The sequence below is a fragment of the Dermacentor silvarum genome, chromosome 2 (assembly GCF_013339745.2).
Source record: "Dermacentor silvarum isolate Dsil-2018 chromosome 2, BIME_Dsil_1.4, whole genome shotgun sequence".
NCBI lineage: Eukaryota > Metazoa > Arthropoda > Arachnida > Ixodida > Ixodidae > Dermacentor > Dermacentor silvarum.
In genome coordinates, this window is record NC_051155.1 from 166,380,291 (window position 1) to 166,399,973 (window position 19,683).

The 19,683-nt window shown below is 46.3% G+C and overlaps 1 protein-coding gene across 1 annotated transcript in view; it reads left to right on the forward strand.

Moving 5' to 3' along the window:
• LOC119442044 (prolow-density lipoprotein receptor-related protein 1-like) overlaps positions 1-19,683 on the forward strand; it is a 219,829-nt gene that overhangs the window by 144,321 nt on the left and 55,825 nt on the right. Inside the window, 6 exon segments of the mRNA XM_049662961.1 lie at positions 2,045-2,253; positions 10,083-10,270; positions 10,940-11,166; positions 13,685-13,873; positions 15,550-15,688; positions 17,539-17,759. Of these exon segments, the coding sequence (XP_049518918.1) occupies positions 2,045-2,253; positions 10,083-10,270; positions 10,940-11,166; positions 13,685-13,873; positions 15,550-15,688; positions 17,539-17,759 (1,173 nt within the window).

A 19,683-nucleotide genomic window follows, 5' to 3' on the forward strand; every position in this document is an offset into this window, starting at 1 on the left:
CGCTCTGCTCGTAGATTCAAGTGTGTTCCTTTGTGTCTCAAACAGCTGGCATGTAGTGAAAGAGTCAGGCCCGTAGACGGGGGGGGGTGTTGTGCCGGCTGCGCAAAGAAATTTGTCAACAGCTGCTCACCATGTGCAAGGCTGAGCAGATCTTTCTATGCCCATGTCCTACAGTGCTGAGTATATCGGCCGAACGGGCCGCCGCGTAAGCAACCCGGAGCATCACGAAGGAGCAGAGGACGCCAAACCCGACAGTCGGCGCCCGATAAACAGAGAGGGGCGGCTGCGCTCCCGACTTTGCCGCCACTGCGACCCCCCCCCCCCCCTTTTTTTTTCTAGTTTTTAAAAAGTCACATAATTTACGTACTGCGATTTTTACCGAAAATAATTACTGAACAAAATAGGTGCTTTCCTCAAATAGCCAAGGCCTTCAGCAAGTGGGGACCTCCCCCCCCCCCCCTGAGCAAAAATATTCCTGGCTACGAGCTCGAAAAGAGGTACACTTTGTGGCTGAGTGGTTTCTTTGAGATGTGTTGTTACTTCAGATTTTACAGGACCAGGAAAATTGGCCAAATTATCCATATGTTGAATGTCCAAGTGCACAAGAAATAACTGAACAAATGTTTCCTGAACCAACATACCTTGATCTTAGTTAAAAAATGCATTGCTCTGGTTCGTATTTTGCAACTTACAGAGGGACTATTGGTAAAAAAGCTCTTGGTAACAAAATATACGGTACACAAGAGTGCAAAGACAAAAAAAGGGCATTTATTTCTCCTCTCATGCAAGAATGCCAGCTACCCAAAACATATACAACAAATAGTTCCACAATGGAAACATGCTCAGGAATCAAGGAAGTTTGACTTACCATACAAGGACTCTGAGTGAATATTGTTCACCCATGCTGAGCACCAATGCCTGAGTCATTAGTGTGGGGAGTCCTGCGAACAGAAGTGCATCTGAGCAGTTGTGTCTACCCATGCCGATATTGCACTCTGAAGCCAAACGGGAAGTCTTGTTGCAAAGCATCGATGAGCACGTGATCAGTGTGTTCGCACTGATGTCCTGCCACGAAGAGGAGGAAGCAAGTCCTTCACGCACCCATGTTATCCACGCTGTGAGGTGGTGCTTGCACTAAAATGATTGCACCATCTCTTGTCACAGCTCTGTAACTACAACACCAACTTCTGCCATTGTGTGTCTGTCACGTGGGGAAGCCAAATGTCAGGAGATCGAGTTGTGCGAGGAAGACGAACATCAGGGGCTGCAAGACTCAAGCACCCCCTCAGCTTGTGCGAATAATACAGTGTTTGCAACCTATTCAAAGAGACCACATTTCTTGTCACCAATTGCAGAAATTTCTTGTGCTTGTAAGGCAACAGCTGAGTAGCTCGTCTGGACTTGTCCATTTGCACGAAGTTCACCAAATGCATTTCATTTGTAAATTAGTTTCAACTCGTTTCCTTTTTTAATTCCTAAATTGTTAGAGAAAATTAGGACTGCACTGGTTTAGGGAGGGATGTGCCAGCTAATGCATCAATGTGCTAAGGGTCTCCAAGCAGCAATGCCTTTCCGATACATTGAATGCTGGATGTAAGCAAATAAATGCAGAACAGATGTTCACAAACTCATGATTCTTTGTGACACGTAAACATTCTTTGTTCACTTGTGTCATGGACAAGATAATCTAACTATGCTATTCCTGTTCTTCTCCTTTTCGCACTTTGTCAGCGGCCCAAGCGGCGCACCCCACCTATGTTATCAACAGAATTAGCTTCTCGTGAGTGGTGGGTGATATGAAAAGAGCATAATGGAGCAAAAGGAATTGTTTCATTACACTTTCCCCTCTAACTCTCACTCTTAAACACTCTTTGTGTGGCTAAAATAGGACCGCACATCAGAATGCATTTAGTAATTGCTCCTTGTGCCCCGAATGTAGAGAGCAAGCAAGAGTTGTCAAGCAGAACTTGCTGGAATTCTCCATAGCAGACTTTGTTTCATTGTGAGGTTAGTATATACCTTGTTCTTTTCTTCTCTTTTGCAGCTGTGCGAGCTCATTTGCTGTTGTCAAATCGTTACTACATACGGCAGATCGACCTGCATAAAATCAGTTCCGAGATACTAGCTCAAAACCTTACCAACTCTGTGGCTCTGGACTTTGACTCTGTTGAAGACTGTATCTACTGGTCGGAGGTGACTGCAGTGGGAAGCTCCATCAAGCGAATGTGCCTCAAAGGGAAGCAACAACACGAGGTAGGGAGAATTGTGTGCATTGATGAGTGCTTCATTGTTGCTAAGTTAACAGGTTGATTACATTTAAATATTACATGCAGCTGATTGAGTTCAACCTCAGTGGGACATGCAAAATATATTTGAACTAACGAGATTTGATTTCAAGGATGCTGCATTGAAAACTGAGGTCAAAAGAAACACTTATTTGCTTGAAATTGTGGGGATACGCGATTCTCACGCGTCCCATGATGTTGTTTTCCCCGCATGTCTCCTGTAGTCCGGCTTCTCTGCGTGGCTAAGCCCGGCGGTGGTTGCGGCGCGTTGCGAGAGATGGCGCTAGTGTCGCGAGGCTGCGCTAGTGTCGCGATGCTGGCGCCACCGAACGGCGGGGTCACTTGGGGGAAAAAGGTCGGAGGCGCTCTCTCTTTGGCTGGGGATCGGCGACCAACACGCACGAACGCTTCGCGCGTGCGCCGGCCCGCTTCGCGCGACCATCGCGCGAGGCTTAGAGCGGGACACCGGTATGGACGAACACGGATCGTTCGAGCGCGCCACCGTTCGCGTGACTGTACACGTGAACGACTAGGCGATGGTGTCATAGCATGGGGCGAACGTATTCGCTTGCTATCGGGTCGCGGTGAGTCGGACTTCCTTGATTTGTCGCGCGCCCGTGTGAATGTTCTATTGGTTGTAATTCGGCTAGTATGTATTAGTGTATGAAAGGTGCAATAAATGCCCTTTTGATTGTTTGCACTACTATGTGTCGTTCCTTTGTCCCAAGAGCACATGTGAGACCCCACAAAATGCATCATTGTGGTTACCTGTAGCCATTCTCGCAAATAGGTGCTGTCTAGGTGATCTGGAAAGACTGTTGTGTCTGCAAGGCTTAGTCAGTGCTGTGCTTGCACACAAAAAGACATTGCCATGGACTACACTGATTTTGGTGGGCAACACATACCTGCCAACTCTCCCGAATTGTCCGGGAGCCTCCCAAATTGTTCTCGCATCTCCCGATTGTACGGACGCAGCCTCAAATCTCCCGAAAAGTAGCCGGCACAGCACCGCGTTTCTTTTTCTTTTTTCTTTTTTTTTTTACGCCCTGTAATATAACCATGTAAGAAATTTGGCAAGCACGGGAGCAGTTAGTCACCAGCATGCACCTTGAATTGTGGTAGCAGCCGCCGGCACCACCACGAACGCGAGCAACCGAAGGGCGCTGCCATATTGGATTTTCCGGATTGTCTCATCTCAGGCTGGGTCACACGTTTCTAGCAATCCAGTCGTTATATGACCGTGAGTGCGTTAGGCTTCAGTTGGCTTTGTCAGGTTGTCGAGTGAAGTGCGAATGCTGAACTACTCCTTGTTCCCTCAGTTTACCATATTTTCCGGTCTATAACTCACACCTTTGTATAACACGCACCCCCCTCAAGACGGCAGTTTTCCTGGAAAAAAACATATATAAGTCGCACCGGTGTATAAGACACACCTGTTCGTTCGGTAAGCGATTTAAAAAATGTGGTTGATCCCTCTTATATAGGAATCGGTATAGAACACGAAAGTGAAACGTGTCTTCACAGAAGTAGTGTAATGTTTATTGCACATTGATATATAATGTCTATTGGTGTTTTGTGGCTAAAGCGCCCTTAGGCGTTGATGCACCCACGCTGACGCCTGGTGGCACGTCTCCTCCATCACGACTACCAACGTCGATGACCATGAGCAACCGTCGTGCATATGGAAGCTGCACTACGCTGCACACGCTAGCACAACGCGAAAGACGAAGCACGTAACTGACACACTAATACAACGCGCAAGACAAAGCACGTAACTGAATCGTCACCGAGTCAAATCAGCGCGTACAGCGCGTCGTAATTGCAGCCTCCGCGATCAACTTCAGAAACATTTTCAGAGCTAATTGCGGAGGCCACGCTCCGCTGTGCTGAGTACGGTGAACGCCACCTAGGTGGCGTTGGTAGTGCTTCTTGATGCCAGCGTCCCTTCGAATGCTGGCATCGAGGCGTCGTAGTACTGAGACCACCGAAGCGTTCACTGTCGGTGCGCGTTAAGGCCGGAATACATGGAGCGAATAACCGGCGTCCGAGCGAAGAACTTCGTCGGGCGGCGAACGTCCGACGGCCGGCGTCAAGAAATTTGCCGTCCGCAGCCGATCTGCCTGTCCAAACATTTTCGTCGGGCGAACGCCGCCGCCGGAAGCGTCTAGCGCGCAGCGGTGGACGACAGCCAATCAGGAGGCACTAGTTCCGGTCGCAATGCATGCTGGTGTTTCGCGCGCGCGCGCCTTTTCGCGTCGTCTGCAATCGCGTTGGTGTTGCCGTGTCTGCATGTCTCTGCACCGATTGAGTAGTTCCTAGTATGATCTCTCAGGAATCGCGTTGTATTTGTACATCCCATATCCGCTGATCTGCGAGGAAACAGACAAGCAGTGCAAGCTCTCTACAACAACCTTCAACAGAAATCTTCTGATCTCAGAGGCCACATGCTGTCGTCATGCCTATCTCCCGACTTCCCCGATAGATGGCGTTGGCATCGGATATTTCTTTCGCTAGGCTTAGACGCGTTCGAAACGAGAAGCGATCTCGAAAACTACTCAAGGTTATCCATAATACTCTGTCGTCGAAGCGGCCTGAGACTAAGCGAAAGCCGTTTACGCAGTCATTTGCTTCCAACTAAGTGAATTCTACAAGGACAACGCCAAATTCAGTTCGAAGCGGGCGGCCGGGACCGCCGCCAACACGGCGGCCAACGCGCGGCGGCGTTCGCCGCATGTATTGCAACACAGCAAACATCCTGCGTCGTGTCGCCGCGTCGTTACTTGACGCGTGAAGTTCGTCGAGAAAGTTCGCTCCATGTATCCCGGGCTTTAGTGTCATAATGCAGTACTTCTCTTTTCTGCTCATAGGCGGCGGCACCGCCCCGAGCAAGAGCGCGGGTACACGGAGGAGTGTTAGATATATAAGGCGCGTCTGTGTAGCTCTCTGCGAATGCGTTTGTGGCGCAATGGGTTAAACGCTCGGCGATCTATCGTCGCGGACCGAGAGGTCGTGGGTTCGATTCCCAAATTTTGCATGTTTGTGGAACTTTTTCTTCTGGTTTCTTTCTTTGTATTATGTTCTATGACGTATTTCCGTGACGGAAATACGTCAGTGAAGTCTTGGTGGACCCCGGAATAAAACACTTTCGTGTTAAAAAATTACAGCAACGTTTCACTTCGTGAATATTTCCACTCCAGGCACATTTCTGCCGTAGTGGTTGCTGCAATGTTCCATATAAAGTCCAAGGGCGATAACATCGTCCCTGCGCACCGTATGCTGTATGTGCGAGTGAAAGCATCCAATGGTGAGCCAGATGGTGCACAAGGGAAGAAAGTGGGAAGGCAGCGCGGGAGGGAGGGGAGGGGGCACTTGTACTCTGGTAGCAACTGCATAGTTTGCGCAGTGGCGCGCGCCGTATCTTGACAGCGATCTGCAGATGTGACGAATTCGGGGTCAGCCGACTCGTGGTCGGCCTGTTGCCGCTTGCGTTGCTGCGTCCTTCTCGCATGGCGCTCGGGAACCCAATCATGAGAAGAACGTACCTGGCACCTCAATAGGGGGCACAGAACTTGCAGCGCGCTTCGCGTGACCATAACATCAAATCCGATTTTGACGGCAGTTTTTCGGGGGGAGGGGGGGGGGGGGCTACATAAGACGCACCGATGAAAAATTCAGAAAAAGGTAGAAAAAGAAAGTACGGTAGTTGGGGGAATGATTGATGGCACTTTCAGAAGCCAAGAGTAAGTACTTGCAAGTATTTCTGAGATCATACATGACTGAGTTTTTATGCTTTGTCACTTTGCGGAGTTGTGACAAGTATGGACTCTGTACCACTTGCACCGTTTCGCACGGTGGCAACATTTTTTTTTTTTTTTGCACTACCTCCTCGCACGGTGGTCTCCCGAATTTTCATGTTGCTAGGTTGGCAGGTATGGCAACAGCTCAACTGTTCCTTCCACATGAACACTCAAGTGGTGCATCAAAACCATATACAGTACAACCCCGCTGTTACGTCCCTGGGTGCTGCATTTTCCCGGCTGTTACGTCGTTTTCGGCCAGTCCCGGCATAGCTCCCATAGAACTCAATGCATTGGTAACCCCGCTGTTAAGTCGTAACTATGGGACCGTTCCTGCATCATACGTTGCGAACTGACACCCTGCTCCGGCCTGAGCGGCCATTTTGACTTTTCATGTCATTTGGCTTGGTTGCTTGGCGATGGCATTGGCCGCCCAAAGTGCTGGGGGCAACACTTACGACGTATTTTCGGTTTCTGCCAGCAAAAGTATGGCCCTTGAGATCCGTATTTGCTATCTAAAGATGGTGTCTATGACGAGTTGCGGACCTAAAATTGGTTTTGGCTCATAGATGTTCCGTATAAAGTCCAAGGGTGATAACGACGTCGCCGCGTGCCGTATGCTGTATGTGCGAGTGAAAGCGTGCGAGGGGAGCCGACGACCGTGTCTAAATTTTGCGCGCAAAAGAAAGAAAAGCAGGGAGGAAGCGCGCCTTCTTCCATTGCGCTTGAGGCACCAGCGAGGGGGGAGGGATAGCGGGCAGTGTTGTGCTCTGGCATCAACTGCGTACTGCGCGGCGGCGCGCGATCGCGCGAGCCGTATCTTGAAAGCGATCTGCGTTGGGGGCAGAGTCTACGCAGTGTAGGTGCGTCGGCGGCTCGTAGCTTTGTGCATGCTGTGTGTTCTCGGCGTTCAGTTTGCGTTGAAGCGATAGACAACAGCACGAAGGTCACTTCGCTCGCTTCTGCAGCGGCGCTTAAATTCCTCACGCCAGGGTTTGACAGCGCATGTTCTAGTGTACCTGAAATGGCTTCTTGTCGGTGCTTTTATGGCGCTTCCAAGCACATTTCAGCATGGCTCGGGCTGACTGAACACAAGCACTCTTGTCTATTTCGGATTATTCTGCAGTCGAGTCCCGCTAAAACGAAATTCACGGGACACGCGAAAAATTTTGTTGTGGCGGAACTTCGTTGACACGAAATTGGTATGTATATACATACGCCAAATGGCAAAGCCGCGAACAAAACTGAAACCATCATCCGGGAAATCTTCGTAATGGCGTGGGAGCAAAGGTTGAGACATACCGAAGGCAGTCGATAAAGTGTCAACTTCACGAGACAATGCATTTCGCGCTGCTGTTATCACATTTTTAGTACATTGCGGCCGACACCTAACCCAGCGTGCGTGCCCGGCCGATCGTGAAACACTCATTTTGCGGCACATGCACCGTCGCAGTGACGCTCACAATTTCATTGCATATTTATGACAAAGTCTGCAAGCTTGGCAAGCTTGCGGTTACCGGAAGTTTAATTTCCAGAAGTTGGTCAGCCTAGATTTTTTACGCTTCACGGCAAGCAAAGGCATTGCGCGAGTCTCACAGTCCGTTAAAAGAGCCATCGCAATGTCATTGTCGTGGATTCTGATAACTTTTCTGATGAGGTGAAAAGGATCCATTACTATCAAAGCAATCGCCGGAGTCAGTCTGTCTAGCGGATTGTCATTTTCCCCAGACGACCAGACAGCATCTTGTTGACAACAGCGGCTGTGGCACGGCCGCTCGGGTGCTATCTTGAAAGCAATCTGCGACGTTGACAAAGTGAGCGCCCGCACGGGCCTCATCTTGAAAGTGATCTGCGATGTGGGCAAAGTGCAACTAGTGCCGGTAGAGTCATGTGCGCTCTGCTTTCGACGTTTAGTTCGCGGTGAAGCGAGAGACGGCATGGAGGTCAATTTGTTCGCGCCTTCTCACTCCAACATGTTGACACCCGAGTTTCCGCGGTCATCGAGTGAGATGTGTTCATGTTTACCTATGCGCGCGCAACACCATGCTCGGTAATTTAGTTAGCGAATGTTTACAAGTTTATACAGCCAATAAAACTACTAACCTTAGTTCGTATAGCTGTCTACTAATGTGCTATCGCAATTGATGCTTCGCCTTTCAGGCGAAACTGCGAGAATTTTTCTTTCCGCTTTCTGCCTCGGCGATTATATGTGCCTTCTCCTCGAGAGAGAGAAATTTACGCTTCTTCATTGGCGTAGCCATTTCGACCGGACACAGACCAGAGAAAACGGCAGCGATTGTGGTAATCCCCTGCAGTCTCGCGCATGCACGGGATGACCACGCGTGGCTATGAACTGCAGTGGTTTAAATCGGTACTTCGAATTGGATTTCGTTCGCGAAAACCTCGTTCAAGCGGACATGCGACCGCCACAACTTTGGAAGGGCCTTCTAATTTGACTACTCTGCAGTTCCAATTTCAATTCAGTCCCAGTTTCATTCTCAAAAAGTTTGTTGAAGTGGGAAATACTGAACAAAACGTCTTCGTTATTAAAGGGCTTTTTTCTATTACTTTCCATTGGCAGCTGATGGGGAATCAGAAAATCTTTGTTGTGGCGGAAATTCATTCATTGTAGGGGGATTCGACTGTATATTCAATGCTTGCGGCTGGAAATAATAAGCCCTACAATAATTTCTGTTATCGGTACTTAAGCCAATTCTTACGGTATATGTCACATATTGTGGGGTCTTAGTGTCTCACATGAGGCCGACCACCACGGGTTCGAGCTTAGCAAGCCACAGGGCCGCGTCAGCCATCGCCTCCAGCACCACTGCGCGCGAACTCAGGCCGCAAGGGGCTACCGAGCCACTCACGCAAGAACACAGTATTGCCCTGAGTTAACGGAAACCGTTTATTGAATCCGTCGGTACCAGCACTGCAGAAACGCCCGGGCGGCGGGGAACCAAAGGGGTCCCGCACCAAGGCCGAAAATACAGAAACGGGTGCCTATAGCCCGTCGCTGCGAGAGCACAGGCTCATGCTGGGGCACGCTGCTAGGAAAAGCCCCAGCGGCTATGCTACTTGCTCTGGCGATAACCAATGGGTCAACTCACGAGAGCTCGGGCAATCTCTGTTGGCTTGGGCTTTTGGCAAGTCCGGCTCGGCGAGGTGCGACCTCGCGCAAGCACTAGGCACCCCTCTTCGGCTTAGCGTCAGGAAAGGATCAGCACAAAGTACGCGCTCCCCGCACAGGCAAAGGCACCGTGTGCGAGCTCAAGTCCTTGTCACAAAGGTGTTGGCGGACGAGAGGAAAGCATGTACGTACCCTGCACTGGTCCCGGAGATCAGAGAAGCTACGCTCAGCAACTCTCGGCCGAACGCTGCCGTGTGGTGATGTTAGCGCCCCGCCTCCATCGCAAACCACCGCGAGTGGAGCACCACCGCAGAAACCAGTTGGGAGCGGGCAGGGGTAGGCGGGGGACGGCAGACAGGTGAAGCCCGCGCAATGGCGCTTGCGCATCCCTCAATCCCCATAATGTATCGCCATGGTTATCACAACAATGTTTCCTCAGCAGAGAGTCGCCAGGAAAGAAAAGTCTGTCGATATCCAAGATTCAATTCCAGGACTGCAACATGTCATTTGCCGTGCCATTGTTGTCGTCCATGTGTGGTCGTCATCATTGTGCTGTCATCATTATCATAGTTGTTAATGTACCATCATCGCCTTGTCAGGCTACGTGTCATTGTTTTGGGTGGACCATTTGAGTGGCCTGCTACAATTTTTTCTTCGTGGATGCACACCTTTCAGGACTTTAGAAGATAGTCCAGTTAACGTAAAAGCTAATAAATTAACAGACATTGAGGAAGTTAAGTAATGCCCTTCAGTTGCGCCTCGTATTGTTTACCATATGCTTATGTGCTCTGTCTTAAGCCACTTTAAAGAGTATTTAGCAATGTTGCTGCTTGCACCTTCCCTCACTGTGGTTACTCTTTGTGCCTGTAGGTATTGCACTCCACGACAGTGCAGAATCCAGATGGCTTGGCTGTGGATTGGATTGGCAGGAACCTCTATTGGTGTGACAAGGGCAAAGACACAATTGAAGTGTCTCACTTGGATGGAAAGTTTCGTAAAGTCCTTATCAGAACTGGGCTTGAAGAACCTCGTGCCATAGTTGTGGATCCTTCTGATGGGTAAGCCCACCCCCATGTTATGTTCAGCAGCAAAAAGCCCTCCTTTCGCAGTAATAGTTGCAGCGAACAGCCATTCTTGAACAGTTGCATATCTATCATATCACATTTGGTTTCACTTGAGCTCTTAAGTTCTCATTTCTTTTTTACAATAGTGTTTAAGAATGTTGGTGGCACAGCTCAGTTCTTGTTCTTTTTGTTGTGAAATTTAGCTGCCATTTGTAGCCTTGTTAACATAATGAGTATATAGCCAAAGGTCAAAATATGGAGGTTGTTTTTACCTTCGAGCTCATCCATTGGCATGAAGCCTTGGCTGAAGTGCATAATTTGTGATCATTCTCCTTGCATTAAGGCAAGGAACCACGGTACAATCACGTCTGCCACAGTGCAGCGCTCCTGTATTTCTTTCTTTTCTTTCTCTCTTTAACTCTCTCTCTCTCTTTGTTTTTTTGCTCGAGACAAAAATATAATTATCTGAGGCCACAAGAAATAATGTGGTGTCATATCTGCAGTGAGCTGTGGCTTAAATATCATGCTTTGTATCTCATGCAAGGTGCTCAGAGAGAAGATCATGAGTGGCAAGGAAGCTGTTACAGGATTACCTAGTTGGTCATGTCCTTGCTATCACTACCCACCTCCCTGATAAATGGCCTTCCTTTTTTTCATATTCAGCTATATGTACTGGACAGATTGGGGCGAGCACCCATACATTGGAAAAGCAGAGATGGATGGCACAAATGTGCATGTCCTGGTGAATGAGTCTTCAGAGTCGATGGGCTGGCCCAATGCACTCACCTTGGATTTGATCACTCGTCAGTTGTTTTGGGCTGATGCCAAGCATGACTACATTGCAACGGCCAATTTGGATGGAGGCAACATCCGCATTCTGGCTCGAAATGGTTTGTACACTTGCCAATTACTGTCCTTGCATTTTGTCACATTATGCTTGAAAGCTCTTCGCAAGTCAAACAGTGTGATCAGATAATGTGTGTGAAGTGCAGGCAATTTGTATTTGCTGTTTACATAATGTGAGCTTTAGCATTCCCATTCACAGCATGTGCCTTAGTTCTCCCTGCACTCATCAATGTCATTCTTTCTAAACTCTCTGTATGACACCTAACATATCTTGAGATCATGCACTTTCACAATAGACAGTTATAGTTTCTTGTACATATGGGCTTTTTGTTCATGGAGCCTTTGCAAATGTGGAGTGCATATTCTTAGAACGCAAAGATCTGTCGCACACCTTCCCAATGTACAGGCACAGCATATGTTGAGAGCTCCATGCTTGGCTCTGGCCCCTACTTGTCTCAACTTATTTTGGCTAGAACAGCCTTCACAGCTTATTAGTTTCGGTATGAACTATGAATGATATGGAATGGCTTTTGCCTTACTCCTGCTCACATTATAGCATCATAGCCTGGCACTTGCATTGCCTGCTCTATATACATGCATGCTGACTCCACACATTATTCAGAGAGATGTCCAATAGGCTCACTTAGCATTCTCAAGGTTGCAGTCACAAAACACTAGGGGTGTGCAAATATTCGAAAATTTTGAATACCATCAAACTTAAAAGGTCGGAACCAGACCGAACGCTCTTAATAGGCAAGGCTGCAGATAGCACCCGCCAAGAAGATCTAAGATGATGATGATGATGATGATTATATACAAATGAAAATGATGACGTGCACTGAAAGCACTCGCAACATCTTTAATATTTGTATTCTATTCGATAACTAGGTATTTGAAAGTTTTGGAATATTTGGTTGTATACGAATATTCGAAACAATTATTTTGCTAGCTGTATGGGAGCAAACATGGCTCTTAGCGTTTGTTTCTTCTGCTGAATTTGGTGATGATATTGTGCTGCTGGCGAAATTTCACCTGGAAAGTGAGCTCAGCCACTGAAGGTTTAAGCTTTGCGGAAAAGCTAGCCTTTCAGTAACAAGGGGCACGAGTTTGCAGACAGCGAGGGTGCACTTAAAGCGCAATGAAAGGGGATGTGGGCAACTGCGCAAAACAATCCAACTGCAATAAGAATGCCCTTTCCGGGTGTATAGGTCCAATGGGCTGATCCTCAGTAGCCATGCCCGTCCATGCAGTCCTCACTATGCAAATAGGCCAGCTCCCCGCCGCATGCCCATGTCGCGCCTCCGTGTGCGTATCGCATGCCTTTCACAACAATTCAGAATAGAGCAAAGGCCGATCTGCTGCCGTGATACACGCCCGAGCGAAAGCTGGGGCTTGTAGTATGTAGATCTCACTGGCGATGGTTGTTCCGCGATGGGCATTTTAGCATACCACTATGCCTGCACGCATCATGGCATGCTAAAGGGCACTATTCTAAACGAGTATGGCTGCATTACACATAGTTAGTTGTAGTTAAAATCAAAACATTTTTTCATGCAATCGAAGGTGCTGTCTTCCTTCTTCCTGTAATACAATGTAGTATACCTCCCATTACATTAGTGGTTGCACTATATTCTTGCAAGTGCAGTATCTCGACAACTGTGAGTCGGTCATATGTTTCACTCAGAAGGAAAACAACAGAAGGAGCTTGCTGCACAAACTGTGCTGCCGAAGTTTTGCTTGCATGTGGCACAACACAAAGGAAAAAGAAAAGACAATGTTTTTGCAGTTCTTTTCTAAGCAACAGTCATAGCAAACAATACAAAACCATTTTGTTTTGGTTGGATGTCAGCGCAGCTTTTTCCTTGCTCATTTGTTACCTTTACATCGCCAGTTCCAATACTGAGCTTATTACTTGACAGCAAATGCAATGAGCGACAACTGGCGCAAGGTCTAACGCCGTTGAGTTTATGGGCATTTGATGCTTTATAATACTAATGCACAGGTTGGCAAGAACAGGCAGTTGACGGGAATTACTCAATTTTGCATGTGAACGTAAGTCAAAAACACAATCATTTAGTTTAACGGCTTACTAGTCTAATTTTTTACTGTTGAGAGTGTGATGGCAATGATCCAATGCGTTAAAATAACCAAACTTGTTAATAAATGCATGTGCATATGATTATTTTATATTCGATTTGATATTTCCAGTTGAGTATTCATATTCGATTCTTATTCGAAATTATTGATATTTGTGCGCCCTTACAAAACACCCACGTATATGAAGCTTAAACTGTCTAATGAATGCAGAGGAACATCATGTAATAGACTGTTAGATTGTTGCTCTGAACTAATTGATATATTACTGGGCGAAGAGTCATTTCTATATAGTAGAAGCCTCTACTACATTTGATGGAAGCAGCTAATGGTAGATGTTGTGACAACTGCACAGTGCACTTAAGTGTACTCCTGCAGTCACCAATAACAGCACATTCTGAACATTTCAGTGAATGCCATGGCTTTTGCAGCTTTCACAATGACTGTTACTGCACTCTTGCTTTTTAGGGCCCTCATCTCCATTACACCATGTATTTGCTATGACACTGTTTGAAGACAAACTGTACTGGACTGACTGGGAAAGCAAAGCAGTGCTGTACTGCAACAAAAACAACTGCTCTAACATCACCACACTAGTTCGCACTGCTATTCGACCTATGGACATCCAGGTGCAACACCCTCTGAGGCAGAGACCAAGTAAGTTGATCAACATTCTGTGACTGAAATATTCTTATAACATCCCTTTTCTGTTTCTGCATGGGTTCATTGTTTTTTATGTGTTTTTTACATCAATTTGTGCTATCGTTTGCCACGCCTTCTTAACCATCTTGATTTCAAGATCATTCTCGATAGCATCTGGCTACGTTTTTTAAGGCAGTTCACTTCATCCTGCATCAAACTTGTACTGTCATTATCATTTCGAACCTGAGCAGAAAAGCTCAAAACACAGAAGTAAAATCGGAAGATTGTGCTTAAGGTAGAATAAAACTGGTGTAATTGACTGGAGCTGTGAAGCTTGATACAGCATTCTCTATAGGGAGAAATGCACTACACTCTTATTTATTCCATATAATGAAAAAAAAATTGTTGCAGGTTTTTGTGTTTGAATTTTTTCCCTTTAGCATCCCACTTGTGCATGGTTGTCATGGAGAGGACAATAGCTTTGTAAATGTATTATCGTTGCTGCCTTTATGCTGGCATAGTTCACATATTTCTTTATGTGTCCAGACTATTCCACTCTCCTCATCAACCTTGGTTGCAATGAACATTTTAGTCACCCTCAGATATCATTAACTGATTATCCCAGTTTGACATCTTCATTTGAACAAGTGGTAACCTTTTATGTAATAAAATGTTGCACTACTTGATACACTGTGTTTTATTCTGTACAGTCACAACCGATCTTTCGAACTCCTTAGGGGCCGTAAAAACATACAAAAACATGAATGCATGTCTTTTTAGGGCTCAAATCGCCACAGACACTGTCCGAAATAGCTCTGAAGGCTTGCCAGTACACTTATTAGGTGTATCAGTGCTCATGCTGTGTCAGGAGATGGTGAATGAACATGTATAATATAATACATTCTGTGTCCTGTAACAGTGGCCCCCTTTCACTGTTGGTATGCTTCACTGCAATACATTGCTTATGCTTCACCGCGTAACAGTGCTATATTGCGTCGAAGCTGACTTTTGGGAACCGGCATTATGTAACGCATGGTGCTTTCCGCGCTTCGAAGCCATCGACGAGGATTACAAAGGCCGAGTCTGCACCATTGCTGACAGCGGTGAATTCTTCCAATGAAAAACATGACACTGAACAGCATGAAGCTTGTAGCAAACATCGAATCAACTAGGCCCAGCGTGGCCATGGTGGTGGCTACAGCTGCCAGCGAATCAGCGTGATCTAGAATGCTTCTGTAACTTTGCATTGTGCCGACAATTGTGTGAGGTTGATTTTATGAGCATTTATGCATCGTTGTATGCAATAATTTGAGCTTACAGCAATGTTCAAGTTATATGAGCTGTATTATTTTTCCCTTTTTCGGTGGTTGCTATGGGGGATAGTGGTGGTATAGGGTGTGTTGATCTTGAGTACTCACAAGAGTACTGACCTTCGGGGGTTCAGGTGCAGCTAGACACAGGGCCACATCGACCATCGCCTCACATAATTTTGTGTGTTGCCCCGAAAGGGTAGGTAATAAGTGTAAAGTGTGTTGCTTTCACTTTGACTTTCCCTATTGTGTGTGGTAAGTATAACAGCCAGTTTTTTTTTTTTTGTATCTTTCTGCTATCACTATCACTGTGTATCAGTTGTGTTCATGGCTTCACAAATGTTGTGCTTGTTGTGCACACTTTCCTTTCTGTACCTGCAGTGCCTGACAACCCCTGCCAGGATAATGGCGGCTGTGCAACATTATGCCTGCTCAAAGCTGGCGGCAAATCCACCTGCGCATGTCCTGAAAATTATGTCTTGCAAGGGGACTCTGTGTCTTGTGAGAACAACTGCACCAGGTGAGGCACATGTGCAATGCGCTGTAGCCTCACATTGCCAAGTAGAGGAAATTTGTAGTGCCTTTCTAATAAAGTAAAGCCTGATTTCAATAGGTTTTTGCACCCCAATTGATTTTCACAACAATTTGATTAAGCCTGGTTAAGCCAAAAACCAATTTTATAGAAGCTAGCATACATTTCCATATTGTCAATAATGTTACTATGCTACAGTGAAATAGAAGGGCACAGGAATTGTACCATGTACATACTTTGTTTGGGTCACTTTGAAAAAAATTATAATAGGCCATTAAGCAGAACCTTGCTGCCACTATTAGCAGTGGAAACCTTGAACTTTGCTTATGGTTATCATAGCAACAATATAATCATAGCAGCAGCTCATAGCGACAAACCATCAAGACAAGTTGTTGCAAAAGCTAAGCGAGAAACAGTGACTGGTGTTAGTAATAGCACTAAGGTTCTGGTTTTGCGACCCTTTATATTTTTAGTAATATTGTTTGTGGCATGTATGCTGTCTTGTCTACTTAAAGAAATCATTTCTGCAGGAATTTCTGAAGTTGCTTGGGGTAGACATTGTATTGAGACAAAGCATGTCACACATGTTGCTGCAATGAGTAAGAGTTAACATTAGTGCCAGTCAATGGTAATGTCAAATCTTTGTGTCTGTATAACTAAAGGTCAATTCAAGCATAACTTCTTACAGTGCTATCAAGCAGCTTGTTCTTCACAGGATTGTTAGCATTTAGAGAGAAAATTTTGATCTGGCATGGCAGTGCATTGTGTCATGTTGGTAACAAGGAGAGCTAACTATGCAGTGCTGATAATGTTGTGTGTACCTTTCCACCAGAACTTGTGGGGGTCTGGTATCTCATAGGAGTACCGACCACCGCGGATTCGGGCTTAGCAAGCCACAGGGCCGTGTCGGCCGTCTCTTCACATGATTGAGTGCGCGGCTGTGCGTGCGCTCAGACCGTTAATTAAAACAGTTTATTTGCCTCCAGCGACACTCAGCACTGCACAAACACCCAGTTCCGTGGTGGTGTGGGAATCACAGGGGCTCCCGTGCCAAGGGCGAAAAATACAGAAAAGGACGCTGCTAACACGTTGCGGGAGGATGCCTTCCCGCAACTCGCTGCTAGGGAAAAGTGTCCCCGCGGCTATGCTGCGTGCTTCTGCAATAACCAATGGACCCATTCACGAGAGCTAGGGCTATATCTGTCTGCTTGGACCTCCGATAAGTGCATCTTGGCATAGTACGACCGAGTTGCACTTATTGGAGGCACTATTCGGTTTATCATTTGGAAAAGGAGCAACACAAGGTACGCGCTTCACCGTAGGTGCAAGGCACCGCAGATGAGCTCAAGTCCAAATGAGGCCCAAACAAGGGGGCTAGAGGAAAAACGTGCACATACCATGTGCTGTCCTGGAGAGGTCTTTTGCGCGCGCATTTTGTCGGTCACGCCGCTGCGGCCAGCAGCGTGAGCGCCACAATTGCAAACCAGTTCGTGGAAAAGGCCACCCGCAACAACCGTTGTGAGTGGAAAGGGAGAGGCGTAGGGAAGGCGAACGCCCACACAAAGGCACCGGGATGCGCTTTGATCTCCACAAATTACAGAAAGGAACTGAGTAGATCACCTCTTGTATCCAGCTACTGAAAGTTGTGTTGTGTTATTATAGCCTAAGAGGGCATTAAATACACTCTAGCCTCAAAACCAGGCATTCGTGAAGAAATGCACCAGTGCCACACAGACTGATGTATCCAGAAGACAGAATAAATTCTCTTGTTTTTACTCGTTCACCTACAAGGTGCGATTTGATGTCGAACGTGATCTCTATTTTTCTTCTTTCTACAGTTCGCAGTTTGTATGTGAGAAGACATACAAGTGCATCCCCTCGCTGTGGCGCTGCGACACCCAGGATGATTGCGGCGATGGATCTGATGAGCCAGCCAGTTGTCCGCCATTCCTGTGCAGCCCTGGCCAGTTTCAGTGCGCTGACGAACAGTGCATCCAGCCTAGTCAGTTGTGTGACGGCAAGCCACAATGCACAGGGGGTGATGACGAACACGACTGTGGTAGGTTTACCTCCGTCTGACTTGTAAGGTGTTGTGCTTGTGCAAAAATATTCAGTGTAGCAGTTTTTCAAGCAACTGCATATAGTTTTATTTGATTTCACAGCGTTACTGTGTAGAATTGTATTGATCTTGCATCTATTACCACTTCGGAGCGTGATCACTGTAAACTTTTAGGTAGGTGTCAGGTGAAAGATCAAATAAGAGCAGCAAAAATCATGCCTTTTATTTGTGTTAGTGGGCATTACGGTAAGGTAAGTATTTTGACCATTACAAGGCATTACAAACAAATGCTAGAATAGGTTTGTTGTTAGTGAGAACACAGTGCAATGAGTCGCATGCATAGTGGGCAGTGCAAATCATAAGTTAAGCCCACCGAGGACCAACCTCCAAGAGATAGTGCTCAAAATGGGTTTGGTGTTGACATCTAGGCGGTAACTAGACAGGATGTATTGTTGATATACTTTTGTCACTGTGTAGCCAGACATGGTCGCACCTGTTTTATGCCATGCAATAGCTACAGTGTTATCATGGCAGAAACATGCACCATGAGGTTCGCACTTGAATTCACAATCATGTGGGGCCAATTTCAGCTGGAATTACAGCATGGTCATCGCACAGCATAACATGTACATGCTGGCACCGTGTACCGGCATGACAAAAATACATTGGGACTACCTTATTCATTCGAATATGAGGCCAGAATCCTTAGCCTTTAAGTCCCCCACCCCTAGCCTTATTGCGAGGCCGGTAGGCTCAGTGACTGTTTTAATGTGGCAGCAGCAGCGCCACGTTTCCGACGGTCCAGATTTTAGACGGCAGCAGAAATTGGAGCAACTTATTTAATAAACCTTGGCAGATGAGGCAGTACTGTACTTTTCTACGTGTAACCTGCACCAAGAATTTGAAAATTTTTAACAGTTAAGGTGGGGTGCGGGTTATATGTGAATTTTGCCTTACGGTGTGATTTCACGGCAGCACAAATTTCGCAGTGTGAAAGGTTCGACTAGTTGGTTTTGCGTGGTGAAAGGTATAACAGCGTAAATTCTTGAACGAGGACAAAAAAAAAGATCTAAGTGTTCTTTGGTTTTTTGTTGCTCTGTTATACCTTCAATCATTTGCTGCTGTAAAGTTACACGATAAGTTTGCATATAACCTGCACCGATTATTCCAATTATTCTGGGTGTTTCCAATTATTCAATATTTCTGGCAATTCCCGTCGAGTCTGAATAATCCATTGGCTACTCTATATCACCTTATATTAGTGTGCTTACTTAAGTTCCCTTTCTTGGGTCCCCCAAATGCACTCTCACCGTATAATCGTGACTGCTTTGTAATCGGATAAATATGGCACGCTCAATGCCAATACCTATGTGAATGAAAGAGATGCGTAGCTCTAGTGGAATACTCTATTTCATGATAGAGTATTGATAAGATTTGATATATCACTGATAGGCTTCAAGTCCTGGCTGCGATAACATAACATAATGGCTCCATTCCAGTGCCATTTCTTTAAGACGTACTAGTGGGCTGGTAGTTTAATCATCTGTGTTATGTCCTTGTTTCAAAGTGCCCTGCCATATTCCATGATTTCTTTTGCACTCCGTCATTTGCTGTCATACTCTTGTTATCATTGGAATTGACTGTATTCAGAAAACAATGGGCTCGCAACTCGAAGGAAAACAATTCCATTTTCATATCCTGCACCATGTTTGAGTTGTTCTTAGTTTATTGATAATTCAGACCTTTACCTACCCCTTTCGCACGGCACAACCAGAACATGGCTTCTTTTGTCAAGGGCAAATTAACATAGACAGCTGTGCAATGAAAATAATTTGAGATATAATGTTCAATATGAAAAGCGCTTCGAAAGTTCTGTAAAAAGTAACAGCTCCAGCCATGTAGCCACAGCATGTATTTTTGCTGA